Raw genomic sequence first — 20,765 nt, 5'->3', positions numbered from 1 at the left:
CCCCTAAACAGTGCCATCCACAGATCCCTCCTCCCCTAAACAGTGCCATCCACAGATCCCCCCTCCCCTAAGCAGTGCCATCCACAGATCTCCCCCCTAAACAGTGCCATCCACAGATCCCCCCCCCTAAACAGTGCCATCCACAGATCCCCCTCCCCTAAACAGTGCCATCCACAGATCCCCCTCCCCTAAACAGTGCCATCCACAGATCCCTCCTCCCCTAAACAGTGCCATCCACAGATTCCTCATCCCCTAAACAGATCCCCCCTCCCCTAAACAGTGCCATCCACAGATCTCCCCCCTAAACAGTGCCATCCACAGATCCCCCCCTAAACAGTGCCATACACAGATCCCCCCTCCCCTAAACAGTGCCATCCACAGATCCCCCTCCCCTAAACAGTGCCATACACAGATCTCCCCCCTAAACAGTGCCATCCAGTGGCACTGTTTCGGGGGGGATCTGTGGATGGCACTGTTTAGGGGGGGATCTGTGGATGGCACTGTTTAGGGGGGAGATCTGTGGATGGCACTGTTTAGGGGGGAGATCTGTGGATGGCACTGTTTAGGGGAGGGGGGATCTGTGGATGGCACTGTAGGCGGATCTGTGGATGGCACTGCCATCCACAGATCCCCCTACAGTGCCATCCACAGATCTCCCTCCCCGACGCTCACAGCAGTATATTTATAAACTAATCAGTAACTACTTTAACTTTAATCATTGCTCATTGCTGAGCTCTTTACTTGGATTATAATTTATTTGGATATGGGATATCTTACTTTGTCTTAGCTCCGGTAATAGCAGGCAGTGCGGGGGGCGGCGCTCACTCACTGACGTCACGCGCCTGCGCCGCCTAGTGGGAGGGGCAGGTGCGTGACGTCAGTGAGTGAGCGCCGCCCCCCGCACTGCCTGCTATTACCGGAGCTAAGACAAAGTAAGATATCCCATATCCAAATAAATTATAATCCAAGTAAAGAGCTCAGCAATGAGCAATGATTAAAGTTAAAGTAGTTACTGATTAGTTTATAAATATACTGCTGTGAGCGGCGTGGCCCTGTATATTCTAACCCCCAGGCAAGCGTCCCTGTCACCATGGGAATGCCTGGGGGTTAGAATATACCATCGGATTTGAGTTTTTACGATAAGCCTCAGGCGACCCCCCGGAAAGGGCCGATCGACCCCCAAAGGGGTCGCGACCCCTAGGTTGAGAACCGCTGTTTTAGAGAGACCCAAGCTATTACAAAGAGTGGCTTCCCCAATTGACCATGGCCTCTGAAGGGTAAAATGTCTGTGATCGGCGTTATTGCCAATCGCAAACATTAGCCCCTTGAGTCTGCTGTGTAAAACGGCAGAAACCCAGAGGCTATGGCATCTGCTGCACTCACAAGCACATCTTTATGGTACCTTTATGTGGGTGCAGGTCAATGGGTTCAGAAAATCTGCATGATCTTCCGGGCGGATTTCTTTTCGTTTCTGCACCAAAATCCACAATTTCTAACCATTTTTTGGTGCAGATTTGATTTAGTTTTGCCGCAGATCTCACCCTTAATTGGAAAAGGACGAAATCTGCAGCAAACGCAAACATAATTTATGTGCTGCAGATTTCCGCACGGCAGGTCAATTTCTGTACAGAAAGAAAATCTGCAAAATGTACATTTTTAGATTTGTGTATTCTCATACACTTTACTGATACCAGTTTTTTAGTTCCCCCCCCCCCCGCATGGACAAACTGCATGTACTCTACCTTAAAGAGGACCTTTCATGGTTTTTTTATTAATTGAGATAAATACCTTTTACCCTGCTGATGCTGCCACCCTGCCTGATTTTTATTTATTTATTATTTTTTTTTATCGCTCCTGCGCCCTGCTATACCCCACCTCCGCAGTTTTCGCGCTCAGTATACTGAGCATCAGTACAGGGAGGATGAGATGCCATGTTTTCTCAATGGGCGTCTTCTCCCTGGCTGTGCCGCGATCCAATCACAGCGGAGAGCATCACAGCCAGGGAGAAAAAAAACTCACCTTCCCCCCTTGCTGTGTCATTCTCCGCTCGGCTCACTCTTCAGATGAGAGCCGGAAATCAGGTAGTGTGCGCCTCATGCCCCCAATCTGTGGTCCCCATCTGTGCCCCCTGCCTCGATCTGTGACCCCCTTCCCCCCCGTATGCCCTGCCTCCAACCTTTCTTTGCTGGCCATGCGCTTCCCCTGCCGGCATCTGTGCCCGCCTGCTCCCATCCATGTAGTCTGCCCCCATGAGTGTACCCTGCCCCCATCGGTTTCCCCATCCCTCACCTGTGCCCCCTTGTGAGGTCCCCCTGCTGTATGTGATGGCAGCGGCTCTGTTCCTGAGCCGCCGCCATCAGCAGCGAGTGTTAGCTGTATGCTGACACTCTGCTGTAACCCCTTAGATGTCGCAGTCAGCGGCATCCAAGAGAATACCAGAGGGAGGGGGCTCCCTCTCTCAACCATCGGCTGCTGCGCTCAAATAGCAGCGGCCCAGTGGTTGCCATGGCAACCAGATGCCTTGCAAAGGCATCCAGTGTGGCCATCTCAGTGTAAGGCTTCATGCATATGACGTATGTGTTTAGCAGTCCGCAAATTGGGAATCCACAAAAATAAGGATGACCTCCGTATGCCATTTTTTATTTTATTTTTTGCGGATCCAACAATGCCTGAAACGGACAAGAATAGGACATGTTCTATTTTTTTTTTTTTTGTGCGGGGCTACGGAATGGACATACTGATGCGGACAGCACACGGTGTGCTGTCCGCATTTTTTGCAGACCCATTAAAATTTGAGTCCACAAATTTGAGTCCGCATCATATTCGCAAAAAAAAAACGGAACAGACACGGAAACAAACAACGTTCATATGCATGAGGCCTAAAACTGATGGTTTTATACTTTGCAATGGAAGAGCATTGGAAAGTATAGAACAGGCATCAACCCCACTGAATCTTCAAGATCCATGTGGGACTTGATAAAGTGCAAAAAGAAAAAAAATATGTAAAAAATAAAAATTATAAATTAAAAATAAAATGAATTGACTTTTTCCATATCTGCTCTTTTATAAGAGATAAAAAAATAAAATAAAAATAAACTACACATAATTGGTATCGCCATGTCCGTAATTACCTGATCTATAAAATGATCATGGTACTAATCCCGCATGGTCAACGCTGTAAAAATACCAAAAAAAACTATGGTGGAATTGCTTTTATTTTTTATTTTTTTTGCCTCACCTCCCCAAAAAATTTAATAAAAGCGATCAAAAAGTTATATGCATCCCAAAAAAGATACCAATAAAAACCACAGCCCATTCTGCAAAAAATAAGACCTCCAAAACTATGTTGAGAGAAAAAAAGTTATGGGTCTTAGATTTTGGTGATGCAAAAAAAAAAAAAAAAAAATGTTTAACAAAAAGTGATTTTTATGATATAAAAATGGTACAACATGAAAAAAAAATACAAATTTGGTGTCGCCATAACTGTATTAACCCACAGAATAACATCATATCAAATATACCACATGGAGAACCCCATAAAAATAAACACTGACAGAAATGCAATTTTTGCCAACTTCACCTCCAAAAAATGGAATAAAAAGCGCTGAAAAAGTAATGTAGACCCCAGAATTGTACCAGTAAAAATTGCAGCCCGTCCTGCAACATACAAGCTCTCACACAACTACATTGACGGAAAAAATCTAAAATTTATGCGTCTTCAATTTGGTGATGCTCCTTTCCTTTTGAATTCTGCCGTCTGCTCATACAGCAGTTGACGAGCACATATTCAGGAGAAAATGGGTAACATATTATGATGTGTATTTTTTAAAGTAACAAATTTGGGCTTAAGCGACTTTTTCTTATATATAATATATAATTTTTCACTTTCACAGCCAAGTGTTTCTAAATATTATGAAACGCCTCTGAGGTAAAAGTGGTCATTACACACCTCACTAAATTCTTTAAGGGGTGTAGTTTCCAAAATGAAGTCACTTTTAGGGGGTTTCTACTGTAGGGGTGCCTTTAGTGTGCCTTTAAGGCTACTTTCACACTAGCGTTCGGGTGTCCGCTCGTGCGCACCGTTTGAAGGGGCTCACGAGCGGCCCCGAACGCATCCGTCTGGCCCCAATGCATTCTCAGTGGAGGCGGATCCACTGAGAATGCATCCGCCTGCCAGCGTTCAGCCTCCGCTCCTCTCAGTGAGCGGACACCTGAACGCTGCTTGCAGCGTTCGGGTGTCCGCCTGGCCGTGCGGAGGCGTGCGGATCCGTCCAGACTTATAATGGAAGTCAATGGGGACGGATCCGCTTGAAGATGACACAATATGGCTCAATCTTCAAGCGGATCCGTTCCCCATTGACTTTCAATGTAAAGTCTGAACGGATCCGCTCAGACAACTTTCACACTTAGAAAATTTTCTAAGTTTTAATGCAGACGCATCCGTTCTGAACGGATGCGAACGTCTGCATTATCGGAGCGAATCCGTCTGATGAAACATCAGACGGATCCGCTCCGAACGCTAGTGTGAAAGTAGCCTAAATATGACACAACACCCAAAAGCCATTCCAGCAAAATCTGCCATCCAAAAACCATATGTTGCACTTTTCCTTCTGCCGTGCACCCATACAGCAGTTTACGAACATATATGGGGTGTTTCTGTAAACTGCAGAATCAGGGTAATAAATATTGAGGTTTGTTTTGCTATTAACCCTTGCTATGTTATAAGACAAATTGGATAAAAAAATCTGTACAAAAACTAAAAATTGTAAATTTCACAATTTTTTGCTTTAATTCTTGTCGAACATCTAAAGGGTTAACATAGTTTGTATAACCAGTTTTGAGTAATTTGAGGGGTGTAGTTTCTAAAATGGGGTCATTTATGGGTGGTTTCTATTATGTAAGGACCTCAAAGTGACTTCAGAACTGAATTGGTCCTTGGAAAGTCTGTTTTGAAAATTTTATAGAAAATTAAAAAAATTGCTTCTTAAATTCTAAGCCTTCGAACGTCCTAAAAAAATTAAATGTAATTTTCAAAATGATGCCAACATAAAGTAGACATACAGGGAATCTTAAAAACGATTTAATGAGGTATGACTATCTGCCTTTAAGGCCACATACACACGACTGTATGTGTTTTGCGGTCCGCAATGCCATCCGGTTTTTATTCTATTTTTTTGCGGATCCATTGTAAGAATGCCTAAAACGGATAAGAATAAGACATGTTCTGTTTTTTTTTGTTTTGTTTTTGCGGGGCTGCGGAACAGACATACTGATGCGGACAGCACACGGTGTGCTGCTGTCTGCATTTTTTGCGGACCCGTTGAAATGAATGGGTCTGCATCCTATCCAGAAAAAAAACGTAACTTACACGGAAACAAACAACATTCGTGTGCATGTAGCCTAATGCATTATGTAAAGTGGTTTTAAGGAAATATCTGGTTGATGTTTTTTTTTTCCACATGTAGTTTAATTACACTAACTTTATCTGTTAGGGTACAAACAATTATTATGGTGGATTATATATATTTTTTAAACTTTATTTGGGGTACAATGTCACTGACAGCAGAACATCTGAATTTGCTAGGACCCAGCGGTTCTGGTATTCCAGGAGACAGACATGTGATCTCCAGTCCAGTGTCAGTGTCACTCACTAAATAGTGCGCACATAGGCTACAAAATGGAAACCTGAAGCGGTCATACACTGCTTCTGTCTCCCCCTTCTTGGTCCCCGGCTGTTAGTACAGCAGCACCAGAAGACATCTCTACAGACTGGAGACTAGCACCACCTGCAATAGTAAACCTCACTAAAGGGGCCCATACATGTTAGGTAAATGTTGTCCAAACCCACTGATTTTAGATGGTTAGACCAACAATCTAGTGTTTGAGGGTCACCAGACTCGCCTCAGATTTTGGATTTAAAAATGCTCAGTTGTTTGTTCCCAGGGGAAATATGTCAGTGCTAAGGCTACTTTCAAACTCGCGTTTGGTGCGGATCCGTCATGGCTCTACACAGACGGATCTGTTCAGGTAATACAACCATCTGCATCCGTTCAGATCCGTTTGTATCATCTGTAACATAGCCAAGACGGCTCTATCTTGAACACCATTGAAAGTCAATGGAGGACGGATCAGTTTTCTTTTGTGCCATATTGTCAGTGAAAACGGATCCGTCCCTATTGACTTACATTGTGTGTCAGGACGGATCCGTTTGGCTCAGTTTCATCAGACGGACACCATAACGGTGCAAGCAGCATTTTGGTGTCCACCTTCAAAGCGACATGGAGGCGAGCGGATCCATTTCCATTCAGAATGCATTAGGGCAAAACTGATCCGTTTTGAACCGCTTGTGAGATCCCTGAACAGATCTCAGAAACGGAAAGCCAAAACGCCAGTGTGAAAGTAGCCTAAGGAGCAGCTGCTTGTCTCCATATCCCCATAGAGAAATTCTGCATACTTGGACGATATGAGCATGCAAGTTTACAGACTGAGTGTAAGGGTACTTTCACACTTGCGGCAGAGGATTCCGGCAGGCAGTTCCGTCGCTGGAACTGCCTGCCAGATCTGTCAAAATGTATGCAAACTGATGGCATATGTCCTGATCCGTCTGACAAAAACATTGAAATGCCGGATCCGTCTCTCTGGTGTCATCTGGAAAACCGGATCTGGCATTTATTAATTTTTTTTCACATTTTTTGTGGTCTGAGCATGTGCAGACCGCAAAAAACAGATCCGGACTCTGCATTGATGCATTTCAATGGGAAAAAATGCCGGATCCAGCATTCCGGAAAGTGTTCCGGAATTTTGGACAGAGATAAAAGCGCAGCATGCTGCGGTATTATGTCCGTCCTGAAAAGGCAAAAAGACTGAACTGAAGACATCCTGATGCATCCTGAACGGATTGCAATTCACGGACTATATAAATAAGGGTATTGCGTCTCTGAAATAAAGCTAATCACGGATGAATAAATAGAGGCGCTAAAACTAAAATGTTTATTGATGAGCACTAAAAGAGATGAGAAGGGAATTCATGAATCCTTTTAAAAAAAAATATCCATGTGTGGTGAGTGCACAGAAACCACACTCAGAGGACTTTAATGCACACTGTGACGCGGGGATCCCATGCAGACGAATAGCGGGCCAGGGGGCGGATTGCTCTCCATTCAGAATGCATTAGGATAAAACTGATCAGTTCTTTTCCAGTATTGAGCCCCTAGGATGGAACTCAATGCCGGAAAAAATTACACTAGTGTGAAAGTACCCTAAAACTCCTTGAAAACAACAAAAAAAAAGGGTCTCCTTTGGTGGTCTAGGATGCGTTGGCAAATAAAATTCCTTGTAGTTTCACGTGTAAGTTTGTTAGTGGGGGCCTTATGAAAGAATGGTTTGTGTTCTGCTGGGGCAGGGACATAGTGAGGTGTCTCCTCCTCTCCTACTGTCATTTAGGGCTCGTTCACACAAACGGTTTTTGAGTTCCGTATACGGAACCATTTATTTCAATGGTTCCGCAAAAAAAAAAAAAAAAAACTGAATGTACTCTGCATGCATTCCGTATTTCCGTTCCGTTGAAAGAACATGTCCTATTATTGCCCGCAAATCGCGTTCCATTCAAGTTAATGGGTCAGCAAAAAAAAAAAAAAAAACAGAGCACATACGGAATGTACTCTGTATCTGTTCCGTTTTTGAAAATGTTATGCCCAGCCCAATTTTTTCTATGTACGGTAATTACTGTATACTGTATATGCCATACGGAAAAACGGTACGGAACCGGAAACACTACTGAAACAAAAAACGGCCCGCAAAACACTGAAAAAGCCATACGGTCGTGTGAACGAGCCCTTATTGAAAGACTTGTCTTTCATAGTTGTACTGTGGGCAACAGCAGCATAGGCTGAAATGACCAAATGACTTCTGGCGTGATCAGTGGGCTGGTCTCTGCTTCTATTGATGGGGTGCAGACCTGTGATTTGGTATAGATGTCTTTCTGGCAACTGCACCCAAGTATATTCCGTGCGAGAAATAAGCTCCGTTTGTCAGAGGTATTGCCTGTCCTGAATGCTGCTCCTTTGACATGGACCAACAATGATTTATAATGCTGTGTGCTCCTGCCTGACTTCAGCTGTAGTGATCTGGACTCACATAATGCAGTCAGTACAAACCATTAGAGTTGAGGTCAGGCAGGAACACACAGCATTATAATTCCCTGAGTCCATGTCATAGGAGCAGCATTCAGGACACAAAATACCTCTGACACAGAGCGTATTTCTCGCATTGAATGTGCTTGTGTGAAATAGGCTAAAAGCATAATTGTCAAAAAAGTGCTAAGAAGCTGTAGAAAATGGTTTAAACTGTTCCAGAATGTATAGTTTGGGGACTATGTATGGTTTTCTCACTGTTTACCGCAGGCCCAGTGAACTCAGAGCTAGCCCAGGCCAGTGATGCGGTCCGAAAATTGCGGATTCGCAAAAAAATAATAATTGACGTCTGTTTTTTTTCCCGGATCCATTGTAACAATCCTTATCCTTGTCTGCAAAACGGAGAATAAGACCTGTTCTATTTTATTTTTATTTTTTGCGGGGCTACGGAATGGAGCAACGGATGCTGACTGCACACGGAGTGCTGTCCGTATCTTTTGCTGCCCCATTGAAGTGAATGGGTCCGCACCCGAGCCACAAAAAATGTGGCTCCGATGCAGAACCAAACCACGTTTGTGTGCATGTAGCCTGAAGGCTCGTTTCAATGGTTCCGCAAAAAAAAAAGGAATGTACTCTGTATGCATTCCATTTCCTTTTTTCCGTTCCGTTGAAAGATAGAACATGTCCTATTGCCTGCAAATCACGTTCCGTGGCCCGATTCAAGTCAATGGGTCCGCACAAAAAATAGAACACATACGGAATGTACTCTGTTTGTCTTGCGTATCCGCTCTGTTTTTGCGGAACTATCTATTGAAAATTTTATGTCCAGTCCAGATTTTTCTATGTAATTACTGTATACTGTATGTGCCTTATGGAAGAACGGAACCGCAAACACTACTGGGAAAAATAAAAACTGAAACGGCCCGGAAACCACTGAAAAAGACATAGGGTCGTGTGAACGAGCTCTTAGGCAGGCGACCACTTTAATACTTTCTCCTTTTATGATCCACACTTGATTTTGACTGCTTTAAGAAAACCTGAGCGTGTGGTCGTACCCGTTCACTTCCTAATGGGATTCCTATGTGATGCACAGATTTTCAGCCAGTGTTCAGTTGTGCAGCAGTTCTGATAGATCGGTGTATATCAAATCTGCTCTTAAACGATTAGATTATAAGAAGCCGAAGGCAGTAGATTAATTTTAGTTTCATGTAATGTAGTTCACATTTTAATGCCTTTTCTCAATAGGCTTGTACATTCATCTGCAGCAAATACGGAGTCAAGTGAATGCTCTGTCACCTATTTCTAAGTGGGAAATACATATGCAGAAGTGGTTGGAAAGATTGCAAAATGAAGAGTTCCTTGTTTTTTTGTGAGCGTCTTTGTTTTCTAAGAGCTCTTTAGTTTATTTCCTTCTGGTAATACAGCAGCTGCGAATGTCGGTATCAATGTAGTGCACTCTGTTACACTGCCTCTGAATGTCTGTCTGTGAAAAGCATGCAAGTGACCCATCCAACGACTATTGCATTAGGTAATAGCCAGGTTAGGGTTGTAAGCTAGTCTCATGAATGGAGGCACGGCTTAAAATGCCCCAAAATAAAATGTAGTTGCAAAGTAAACCATCCTATAGGTGGTGGTTAGAAACACATCAAACTTGGCTGAATGGTAGACGTGCCGTCTGAGGGGTTCTTTGAATAGTATTTTATACGCCAGGTTGTACCCAACATGTGCTGGAGTGAAATGCACCAAGGAAGTGAATGCCTTTATCCATCTGACACATCTTCTGTCGGTCCGTACACCAGAGAATAGATACACAAGCTGTAAACTGGTTTAGATTTGGGCACTAATTTATACCAGTTTCTGGCAGACAGTGAATTTTGAAAGTCTTCAGACCCTTTCCCTTTTTTTTTCACATTTTGTTATGTTGTGGCCTTGTGCTAAAATTAAAAATTAAAAAAAAAAGGTTCAAATGTTTCCCATTCATTCTGCACTCAATACCCCATAATGAGAAAGTGAAAACATATTTTCTATTTTATTGGAAAGAAAAAAACAAAACAAAAAAAAGTTGCATTGACCTAAATATTCATACCCTTTACTCAGTGCTTAGTTGAAGCCCCTTTGGAGCTAGTGGATTTTCTGCCATTCTCCTCTGCAGATCTTCGCAGTCTGTCAGGTTGGATAGGGACCATCAGTGGACAGCAGTTTTCGGGTCTTTCCAGAGATGTTCGATTAGGTTCAAGTCAGGGCTCTGGCCGGGCCCCTGAAGGATATTTAGAGCATCACACTCATTTTGTTGTCTTGGCTGTGTGCTTAGCGTGAAGTCTTGTTGGATGGTAAACCTTCAGCCCAGTCTGAGGTCCAGAGCACTCTGGAGCAGGTTTTCATTAAAGGGATTCTCCGAATTATGAAAATAAATATAGCACTGTAAATCTGATGGGCAGCAATATATAACTAAACTAAGCAAGTTTTAGGCAAAAAATATATTTTCTAATTTCCTTTGTTCTCTTCTGGCCCTTTGTTTTCCTGCAATAACAACAATCTCTGCCCCTCCCCCTACTCTGCAAAGTGGAGTGAATACAAGTGCTGCCCTGAGTGACATGTCTGCCTGCTAGGATACTCAGCAGCATGTTATATGTGTAGAACTAAAAGTCCCAGCTGTACAATGACACTGCTGATACACACATGATCTTCCCACCGTTCTTGTGCAATGCTCTGCAGAACTCCTCTAGTCTGTCAGCTTCTGTGCCCAGCATTTGCCTCCACTGCCTTCAGCTACTCAGTAAAGCCTTCAGCCCTGAGTCTTTGCTACTGAAGGGTTTAAAGTTTTTTTCTCTCTGAAGAATCCAGGGGTAGAACAGATAGCAGCAGCTCAGCCAGTGCAGGCTCTCAGGCTAGTGCACGAAACATCATCAGAGCAGGGAGAGAGGCTGACATCACAGGTTATGTGATCCTCAATGAAATCTGGGAAAACCGCAACTGGAGATAAAGAAAGTGAATTGTAAAGTCCTTACATTTGCCTAGTTAGAAACATACAAAGAACAAAAACCATAACTCAGACAACCACTTTAAGAGTATGGTCTCTTGCACACAACCATTGTTTTGTCCGCATCCGAGCCGCAGTTTTTGCTGCTTTGATGCTGACACATTCACTTCAATGGGGCCGCAAAAGATGTGGACAGCACTCTGTGTGCTGTCCGCATCTGTTGCTCCGTTCCGTGGTCCGCAAAAAAAATATATAACCTGTCCTATTCTTGTCCGCTTTGCGGACAAGAATAGGTAGTTATATCAATGGCTGTCCGTGACGTTCTGCAAATTGTGGAACACACACGGATGCCATCCGTGTTTTGCGGATCTGCAATTTGCAGACCGCAAAACACACTACAGTCGTGTGTATTAGGCGTATCTCTATATTTTTCTCCATTCATCTTTCCCTCAACCTTTAACAGTCTCCCTGCCCCAGTCACTGAAAAGCACCCCCACAGCATGATGCCACCACCATGCTTCACTCTATGGGTGGTATTGGGCAGTGCTTGGTTTCCGACAGACATTATACTTAGAATTGATGCCAAAAAGTTATTTGTTTTAGTAGACTAGAGAATCTTGTTTCTCAGTCTGAGGGGGCTTTTTTTTTTTTTTCCTTTCCAACTTTCATGCGTCTTTTACTGGGGAGAGGATTCTTTCTGGCCCCTCTGCCATAAAGCCCAAGTAGGTGGAGTGCTGCAGTGATGGTTGACCTTCTGGACATTTGTCCCATTTGCACACAGGATCTTTGGAGCTCAGCCAGAATTATGGAGGCCACTGTGCTCTTGGGAACCTTCAGTGCAGCAGAATGTTTTTTGTTTTTTTGTTTGTTCCGTTCTCCAGATTTTTTCCTCCTCCATGGCTTGATTTTTGCTCCAATATGCATAGTCTGCTGTGAACTGTATATAGACAGGGATGTGTCTTTGCAAATCATGTCCAATCAACTGAATTTACCCCATGTGGACTCCAGTCAAGGTGCGGAAAAATCTCACATGATCAAGAAAATTTAACAAAACCTCTGTTCAAATGTATGAAATGGAGTCTTTTATTCTTTTATTTTTGCAGCAAGTCTGCCTTGTGAACATACCCTTAAAGCACTATGTGGTCGAGTGTGATTGGCATCTACTGGCATCACACCTGAAAATGTCACAAACTACTGAAATGAGGCACTTCCTGATAATCACTTGATCCCTACAAACCAGTGACATGTTGGTACTTTCATTTAGAAAGACTTAGTTTCCTCCAAACTGCTGCGAAATCATAGGGAACAAATGACGTGTTAGGGCAGCCATAGCTGTGTAGAGTTCTGTCCTAATTAGGGTTGTCACGATACCAGAACTTGGACTTGACTTGGATATTAAAACCAAACCAACACTATGTAAAAAAAAAAAAAAAATATACACATTTAATGCCAAGTTGCCCATTATGTGAGGAGGCAGTTGATGATGGGGTAGTATAAATGTGAGGCGAGTGTCGGTATCGAACCGAACATGGCATTGAAGTATTGATATTTCTATCCCCTGTGCAACCCTAGTCCTAATGCATTTTTCTTATGTGGATTATCTTTATGGAGAGGGAACCTTTGTGCAATTATCTGACAACCTAAAAAAAATTAAGTTTCTCATCTGCAATGTGCTCACTCGTCTTCATTTTTTTTTTTGTTTAGCCACACTGTGTACTCCTCGCTTCAAAAGAAAATTCTGCCCCTGTCAAGCTTGGTGGTTTTGGAGTTGCAATACAATTGGGCGAGTCTGGCTTAGTAGCTGGAGGTAAGTTATTTTTCTCTCTCTCAGGCCTAATGCACACGGCCATTGTTTTGGTCCGCATCCGAGCCGTTGTTTTGGCGGCACTGATGCGAACCCATTCACTTCAATGGGGCCGCAAAAAAAGATGCGGACAGCACATGGCGTTGCTCCGTTCCGTGGTCCGCAAAAAAAAATATAACCTGTCCTTTTCTTGTCTGCGCTTTGCAGACAAGAATAGGCAATTATATTAAAGGCTGTCCGTGCCGTTCCGCAAATTGCGGAACGCACACTGACGCCATCCGTGTTTTGCGGATCCGCGATTTGAGCACCGCAAATCACACAACGGTCGTGTGCATGTTTAAACATTCATGTTGAGTATTACGTAGTCTTTATATTAAAGAGGTTTTCTGGGATTTTAATATTGATGACCTATAATAGTGCAAGAGCTGTGTCCTCTTCAGTGTTTACCTGCAAGCCGTCCACATAGTAGTGATAGTGCAGGGTTACTCCAGCTTCCTCTCGCATTCACTCGAATGGGATGAAAAGCTTGAATTACAGTGTACCGCCACTGCAATGTAGACGGCTTGCAGGTAAACATTGAAGAGGACACAGCTCTTGCCCTAGCGCCACAGCCCCTTCATACAGCTGAGTCAGACCACAAACCTGAAATTGATGACCCAGTTATATTTGCACATATACACAGCAGCCAGCAAATCTCCATACTACATGCCAATTTGCTTGTGAATACACTTTTTTTTTTCTGCAGTCCTAGTAGCCATTTTTGTGCATTTTTAGCTACTAGTAGTATGTGTAGTGAAAGTTATCCAGGATAGAGGTGAACTAACTGATCAGCAGAGATCCTACCGCTGGGGCCCCCATCGATTCCAAGAACAGGGGTCCCATCACCCAGCCGCTCCAGTCATTCTCTAGGGGACTGCCTTAAATTACAGAGTGCTGTACTTGACCATCTCCGGCAGAGAATGAATGGATTGCAGGGTGCATGTCTGGCCTCATGGCACGGTTGTGTCCTGGGTGCTGCATGACCATTAACAATGCAGACCAACTAAACCGCGGCTTGTACGGACACGCGGTAATAGATCGCAGCACTGTCACATCGCAAATGTGACACGACCATGACCCTTAGGATGCAGTTTTTGAAGCCAAAAGCAGGAGTGAGTTAAATACAAGCAGTATTTGCCCTTATACTCTCTCTCTCTTTCTCCTTTTTATGACTCACCCCTGATTTTTGGCTTCAAAAACTGCATCAAAACAGCTGAACGCATGGCAGCACCTTAGTAATAAATTTTGAAAACCTACTTCTCAGTAGACGTTGTTAGAGTGCCTGCGCATTGTGTGGTCCATTGCTTAGGCTGCGCCTGTGTTTGCCATTTAAAGCAATTTAAAGGGGTATTCTGGATGGTAAAAGTTATCCCCCATTCATAGCATTAGATCGGTGGGGATCCTACCGATCATGAGAACGGGGGCCCCATACCCCCCCGCAGCTCCCCTGAAAAGAATGGAGCGGCCGGTCATCACACACGCGTGCAGCCGCTCCATCCATTTTTATGGAATTTCCGGATAGACAAACACAACGCTTTACTATCTCTGGAACTCCCATAGAAATGAATGGAGTGGCTGCGAGCATGTGTGACCGGCCGCTCCATTCTTTTCACACGAGCTGCTGGGGTTATGGATTAAAAAAAAGAAAAGACTGGTATATGAAACTATCTGAAATAAAAACAGACTTTTTTTTTTGTCCATACCAATTAGTGTAGCTCTTATTTTACCAGAGCTGCCTCAGATTTAGTTCATAGATCTTTCTTTTATGTGTCCCTTTATGATCCGTTCCTGACATTGGCTTCAGAACTGCATCAGCGAACCTGGAACACTGAGATTCTGCCTTACCTATCTTTGGTAATTGAGAGCAACTAAAGTAAATGCTGAAACCCATCTGTCAGAACAAGGTTTTACACATTCGTCGTACTTTTCCATACAGCTCTAATATTTGCCCCAAAAATGAATATATTTTCTGACATGGGTCACAGTATCCTAAACTGCTTACTACCGTATCATTGGAAGCGGGCGTACAGTTTTGTGTTGCCTCATCTCAGTGTAATGTAGATCTCATGGACCATGTAATTCCTTTTGCTGCACAAGCTGATTGTCTGTACTTTTTTTTTTTTTTTTTTTATCCATTTTTCTCCTCCTTTTGTGTTATACAGTAAGTAGACTGTGCTGCATACAGGCGTAATATATTTTGCATGCAGATATGTTCATCATAGAATGCAGCTTTTATTAAAGAAGGGCAAAAGTTTTTATTCTCGGACCTGTTAGAAAGGTACATGATGTAAACTGTAGCGAAGGTAATCTTCTTACCAGAGACTCTGTTTGTAAGTGATCCTCTCCGTTCTGATCCTCAGCTGTGTTATGTAACCAACACTCTGTCTCTCCAACTGAAACATAATGTTATGTGTGGACAGGAAGCCAATTTCTCTGTATTCCTATGGGAGCCTCACAGGAATGAATACAGAAGTAGCTGCCTCTCCAACTGACACAGGACAGGAAGTCAGTGTTGGTCACATGACAAAGCTGGGGATCAGAAGGGAGGTTATAACTCATAGCCACTGGTAAGATTACTTACTCTACAATTGACATCATGTACCCTTCAAACGTGTCAAAGAATAAAGAGTTTTGTGGTAGTGCTTCTTCACTATTCAAGTAATAATATTTTAAAGAAGCACTCCCACAAAAATCTGTATTCTTTGACACATTTGAAAGGGTACATGTCGTCAATTGTAGTGTAAGTAATCTTACCAGTGGCTATGAGTTATAACCTCCCTTTTGATCCCCAGCTGTGTCATGTGACCAGAAGGAAGGTTGTAACTCATAGCCACTGGTAAGATTACTTGCACTACAATTGACATCATGTACCCTTCAAACGTGTCAAAGAATAAAGATTTTTGTGGGAGTGCTCCTTTAAAATATGGTTACATGAATAGTGCTTTGGTGCTACTTTCGCTTTTAACAACGTCCTTAAAGGTGATCAGTCATCATTGTTATGCTGCCCCATCCAAAGTCCAAGTGAAATAGTGACAGATCCCCTTAGCAAAATGCTGGGTTATGTTCTTATATTCACCTAGCCGTTTTGCTAAAATCTTGTGTTGAACAGCTCCAGCACACCACATAGTTCATGTAGGTGAGACTTCATGGAGCACCAGCCATTCAGACTGAGCGGTGGAGACCACCTACCTGACAACTGAGGATGCAAGAGGCTACAGTGAGACTTGTTGCTTTATTGTGGTTATAACAATTGAGCCACAGCTGCAGTCCAAAGGAGTCCATTGAGTTGCATCCAGTCTTGTGGACTGTGGCCATCATTCAAGTGTACAAATCAGTTACACTACACAAAGGGGGTCATTTACAAGGACTGACTTTTTTTTGGAGGCCTTTGTTTCCCGTTTGCACTGCCGAAGGATTAGTCTAATTTATGACCAGGTGTGCGCCTCGTCATTAGGCGCATCTTTGGCAGTCCATGTGTCTGGAGTAAAAACTACACCAGCCCCTGACTGGAGAAGTCTTTACTTTTTTACACCTAGTTTTAGGTGTAAATGGAGGTAAATTTCCCCAAGTCCTGGCCCCTGCCACACCTCCTCCACTCCCAAGTGGCAAGAGGTGTAAAAGTGCCCGTGCAACAAAATGTTGCACTGGGATTTAAAAAGTCGCAAAAATGGGTCTTTTTTTTTTTTCTTTCTTTCCTTTAAAAAGTGTTATGATGTGCTTAGCAAATGACCCCCCAAAGTCCATGTAGCCCAGGCCTTGTTCCTCTTCCACCTAGCCTGTGTGATCTGGCATCTAATAGCTGCAGCATCTTCACTTAGAGAAACCGTTCCCATCACCCAGCTTTCCTAGGGCACAGCCGCACATAGTGGGTCCACTAGTGGTGATTGTAGAAGTCCAGATGAGAGAGATGAAGCTTTGTTTTAGTGGTTCTGTAGGGAATCCTGTGCTGACCTCAGTACGCTGTTCAGTACAGGTCCGTGCACTCCAGTCTGACTAATGTACGTGAGGCCAAATTCTAGTTCTGTCATTTCAGTTTTCTGTATAGTGCATTTAGCCTGTGTTATGGTTTCTGTAACTTTCACCTTCCTGATGTATTTTAACTAATTAATAAAAATTTGCTTCCAATAGGTCGAGTAGGAACACCGCACTTTATGGCTCCAGAGGTGGTGAAGAGGGAGCCTTATGGGAAACCTGTAGATGTCTGGGGATGTGGCGTAATACTTTTTATCCTGTTAAGTGGCTGTTTGCCTTTTTATGGCACAAAGGAGCGATTGTTTGAGGGCATTATCAAAGGAAAATACAAGGTAAGTTGCCCTGTTTCTACAGGGGTGTCTGTAGTTGGGGTGATTTACTAAGAGCGCCACCCCACTTTTTCTGCAGATTTCGCAGATTCTTCAAATATCAACCACTTTGCTGTTATAGTACAACACCGTGGACTTGCCACACAATAATCATACAAGACAAACATTTCAGATGTGTGGACATAGCCTCAGGGTATACTCACATACAGCGCATTTATTGCAGACATTTTTGTAACTTTTCCATTCTTCCGAATGGTGCTAAGAGAATTTCATGTGCCTGCCACCAAAAAGGCCCCAATAAAGGGAGTGGAAATTGTCTGCAGAAATAAATTAGTTTATTAGGAGAAGTTACTTTATTGCATTAACATATGGTATTCTTCATTGGCATTGAGTAACCCTGTATCATATGATTGTCAGCGCTGCTAGATTACAGCGTTTTATAGGCCAATAAAATACATTTAATGTGATCCTCATACTTTCACTAGTTTGTGCTCCCTTTATATACGGCCATGTCATATTTTGGTCCCCCCAAAAATGATTTGTGTGCATTCTGTATTTATCTCCCATAAATAGAAAGGGCTATTCTCATCTTCAGTATAGACAAAAAAAGGAGATTAATAGTTTATGGAGCACAGAGCCGTAAAAAATAAATGGATGCATAGCCCCATAGACCAGAACTGGTCAGTGTGCTATCCACCAAAAAATACACACAGCACACGGATGAATAATGCAGTCATGTGCGTGAGCCTTATGCTTTATTCACACGTCAGTGTTCGGTCAGTGATTTTGAGCCAAAACCAGGTGCGGCTCTAAACACAGAACAGGTGCAGATCTTTCCCTTATACCTTATGTCTGTGGAGGCTCCAGTCCTGGTTTTGGCTCACAATCACTGATGGAAATCACTGACCAAACACTGACTGTGTGAATACTTCTTTAAAGGGAGTCTATCACCAGGAAATTCACCGTTAAAGAAGCACTCTCATCATTCTTTTTCTCTAAACCTAAAGACGTGTCTAGAAGTATGTCATAACAGTTCCTACTGTTACTTCCCTGCTACAGGCCAAGTTTTTGGTTTTCCTTTGCTGGTCTGCCATTTATCTGCCTTTTCTCTCTACCATATTTATTAAAAATGGCTGCTGCTGTGTTAAAATTCCTTCCCATGTTGCTGCAGTCTTGCCTGCAAAGTTCCAGAATACTGCTGTCCTAAGGGGCAGAGTGTAAAGGAGGGTGGGCGTTTCCACCCCCTGGTCCTCCTCCTAGCAGTCTGTATTCTCATCAAAACACTTATTTGATTAAATTATTATGTTTATTTGTTCTTACACAATCTATGCATTTGCTGGTTGTTATATTTTTCTGGTCACGTGACCATGTGATGTCTAAAGTTCCTTGCAGTTTAGTGATTCTAAGCATTCTAGGAGGAGCTGGGGGCTGTAGTGCAAGGAGCGACGAGCAGCTGGGGGGGGGGGGGGGGGGAGAGAAATATAGCAGATGACAGTCTTCCTTTAGTCTCTGCTAGTAGTTTCCATCTGCACCGGAATAGCAGAACCTGGCTTCCTGGGGAAAACACAAGTATAAGGACAGAATGGTTAGTCCTATCTAAAGGTAGATTTACATGGCCTGATTGTCGGGCAGATTACGGTACTCACAATATACTGCGTTGTTAAGAAACAGCGATATCACCGTTTTCTAATTAGGCTACTTTCACACTCGCATTTAGTGCGGATCAGTCATGGATCTGCACAGACGGATCCGCACCGATAATACAACTGCATGCATCCATTCAGAATTGATCTGTTTGTATTACCTTTAACATAGTCAAAACTGATCTGTCTTGAACACCATTGAAAGTCAATGGGGGACGGATCCGTTTTCTATTGTGCCAGGTTGTGTCAGTGAAAATGGATCCGTCCCCTTTGACTTACATTGTGTGTCAGGATGGATCCGTTTGCCTCCATCGTCAGGTGGACACCAAAACGCTGCAAGCAGCATTTTGGTGTCCGCCTCCAGAGCGGAATGGAGGCAAACTGATGCATTCTGAACAGATCCTTATCCATTCAGAATGCATTATGGCAAGCCCTGAAACGGATCTCACAAACGGAAACTAAAATGCCAGTGTGAAAGTAGCCTTAACGTGGTATGTTAGTGACATCATAGGAGTAGTCGCGCACTGACCACTTCTAAAATGTCAGTACACTGTGCCCTTACATGGACTTGGCGTTCAGCGTCAGGAGGCTGCACCACCACTATATCTGTCCCTACACAGGGTCTAGGGTTGGTGTATATAGTTATATGGGGTACAGGCTCACCCCATATAACTGTATACACTGACCTTGCACCCCATATACACAGTGGTGTACCCCATATAACTGTATACACTGAACCCACACCCTGTATATACTGCTGTACCCCAAATACTTGTATGCACTGACCCTGCACTGTCCCAAAAATTTGCCTGTCTAAATGTGCCATCTATCACCCGATGACCGAGTTAAATGCTCGTCCGCTGGGTGATCCTGCCGTTCATGCAGGCACTCCAATCATCGTTTCTGGGCAGCAGATGGTGCGTTCTAAACAGTCATCTGCTGCCTAGAAACAGTACAGCTGTATGGGGAAGAGGGATAACTGTGAAGGAGATCCCTGCATGTAAATGCAAAAGTCTCCTTCACTAAATGAGCAGCCGACTGTCGGGAAGGAACGCTTCATTCCCGTCAATCGGCTGTTGCATCATGCAGTGTAAATCCGCCATACAGTGGGGGAAATAATTATTTGACCCCTCACTGATTTTGTAAGTTTGTCCAATGACAAAGAAATGAAAAGTCTCAGAACAGTATCATTTCAATGGTAGGTTTATTGTAACAGTGGCAGATAGCACATCAAAAGGAAAATCGAAAAAATAACTTTAAATAAAAGATAGCAACTGATTTGCATTTCATTGAGTGAAATAAGTATTTGAACCCTCTAACAAAAAAAGACTTAATACTTGGTGGAAAAACCCTTGTTTGCAAGCACAGAGGTCAAACGTTTCTTGTAATTGATGACCAAGTTTGCGCACATTTTAGGAGGAATGTTGGTCCACTCCTCTTTGCAGATCATCTCTAAATCCCTAAGGTTTCGAGGCTGTCTCTGTGCAACTCTGAGCTTGAGCTCCCTCCATAGGTTTTCGATTGGATTAAGGTCCGGAGACTGACTAGGCCACTCCATGACCTTAATGTGCTTCTTCTTGAGCCACTCCTTTGTTGCCTTTGCTGTATGTTTTGGGTCATTGTCGTGCTGGAACACCCATCCACGACCCATTTTCAGTTTCCTGGCAGAGGGAAGGAGGTTGTCGCTCAGGATTTCACGATACATGGCTCCGTCCATTTTCCCGTTTATGCGAATAGGTTGTCCTGTGCCCTTAGCAGAAAAACACCCCCAAAGCAAAATGTTTCCACCCCCATGCTTGACGGTGGGGACGGTGTTTTGGGGGTCATAGGCAGCATTTTTCTTCCTCCAAACACAGCGAGTTGAGT

The 20,765-nt window shown here is 43.5% G+C and overlaps 1 protein-coding gene across 1 annotated transcript in view; it reads left to right on the top strand.

Moving 5' to 3' along the window:
- The window catches only part of CASK (calcium/calmodulin dependent serine protein kinase), a 286,458-nt gene that overhangs the window by 116,067 nt on the left and 149,626 nt on the right, over positions 1 to 20,765 (top strand). The window contains 2 exon segments of the mRNA XM_040423804.1: positions 12,817 to 12,919; positions 17,084 to 17,259. Of these exon segments, the coding sequence (XP_040279738.1) occupies positions 12,817 to 12,919; positions 17,084 to 17,259 (279 nt within the window).

This window comes from Bufo bufo, chromosome 3 (assembly GCF_905171765.1).
Source record: "Bufo bufo chromosome 3, aBufBuf1.1, whole genome shotgun sequence".
NCBI lineage: Eukaryota > Metazoa > Chordata > Amphibia > Anura > Bufonidae > Bufo > Bufo bufo.
The sequence above is the reverse complement of the archived record's forward strand: the minus strand, read 5'-3'. Positions and strand labels throughout refer to the sequence as shown.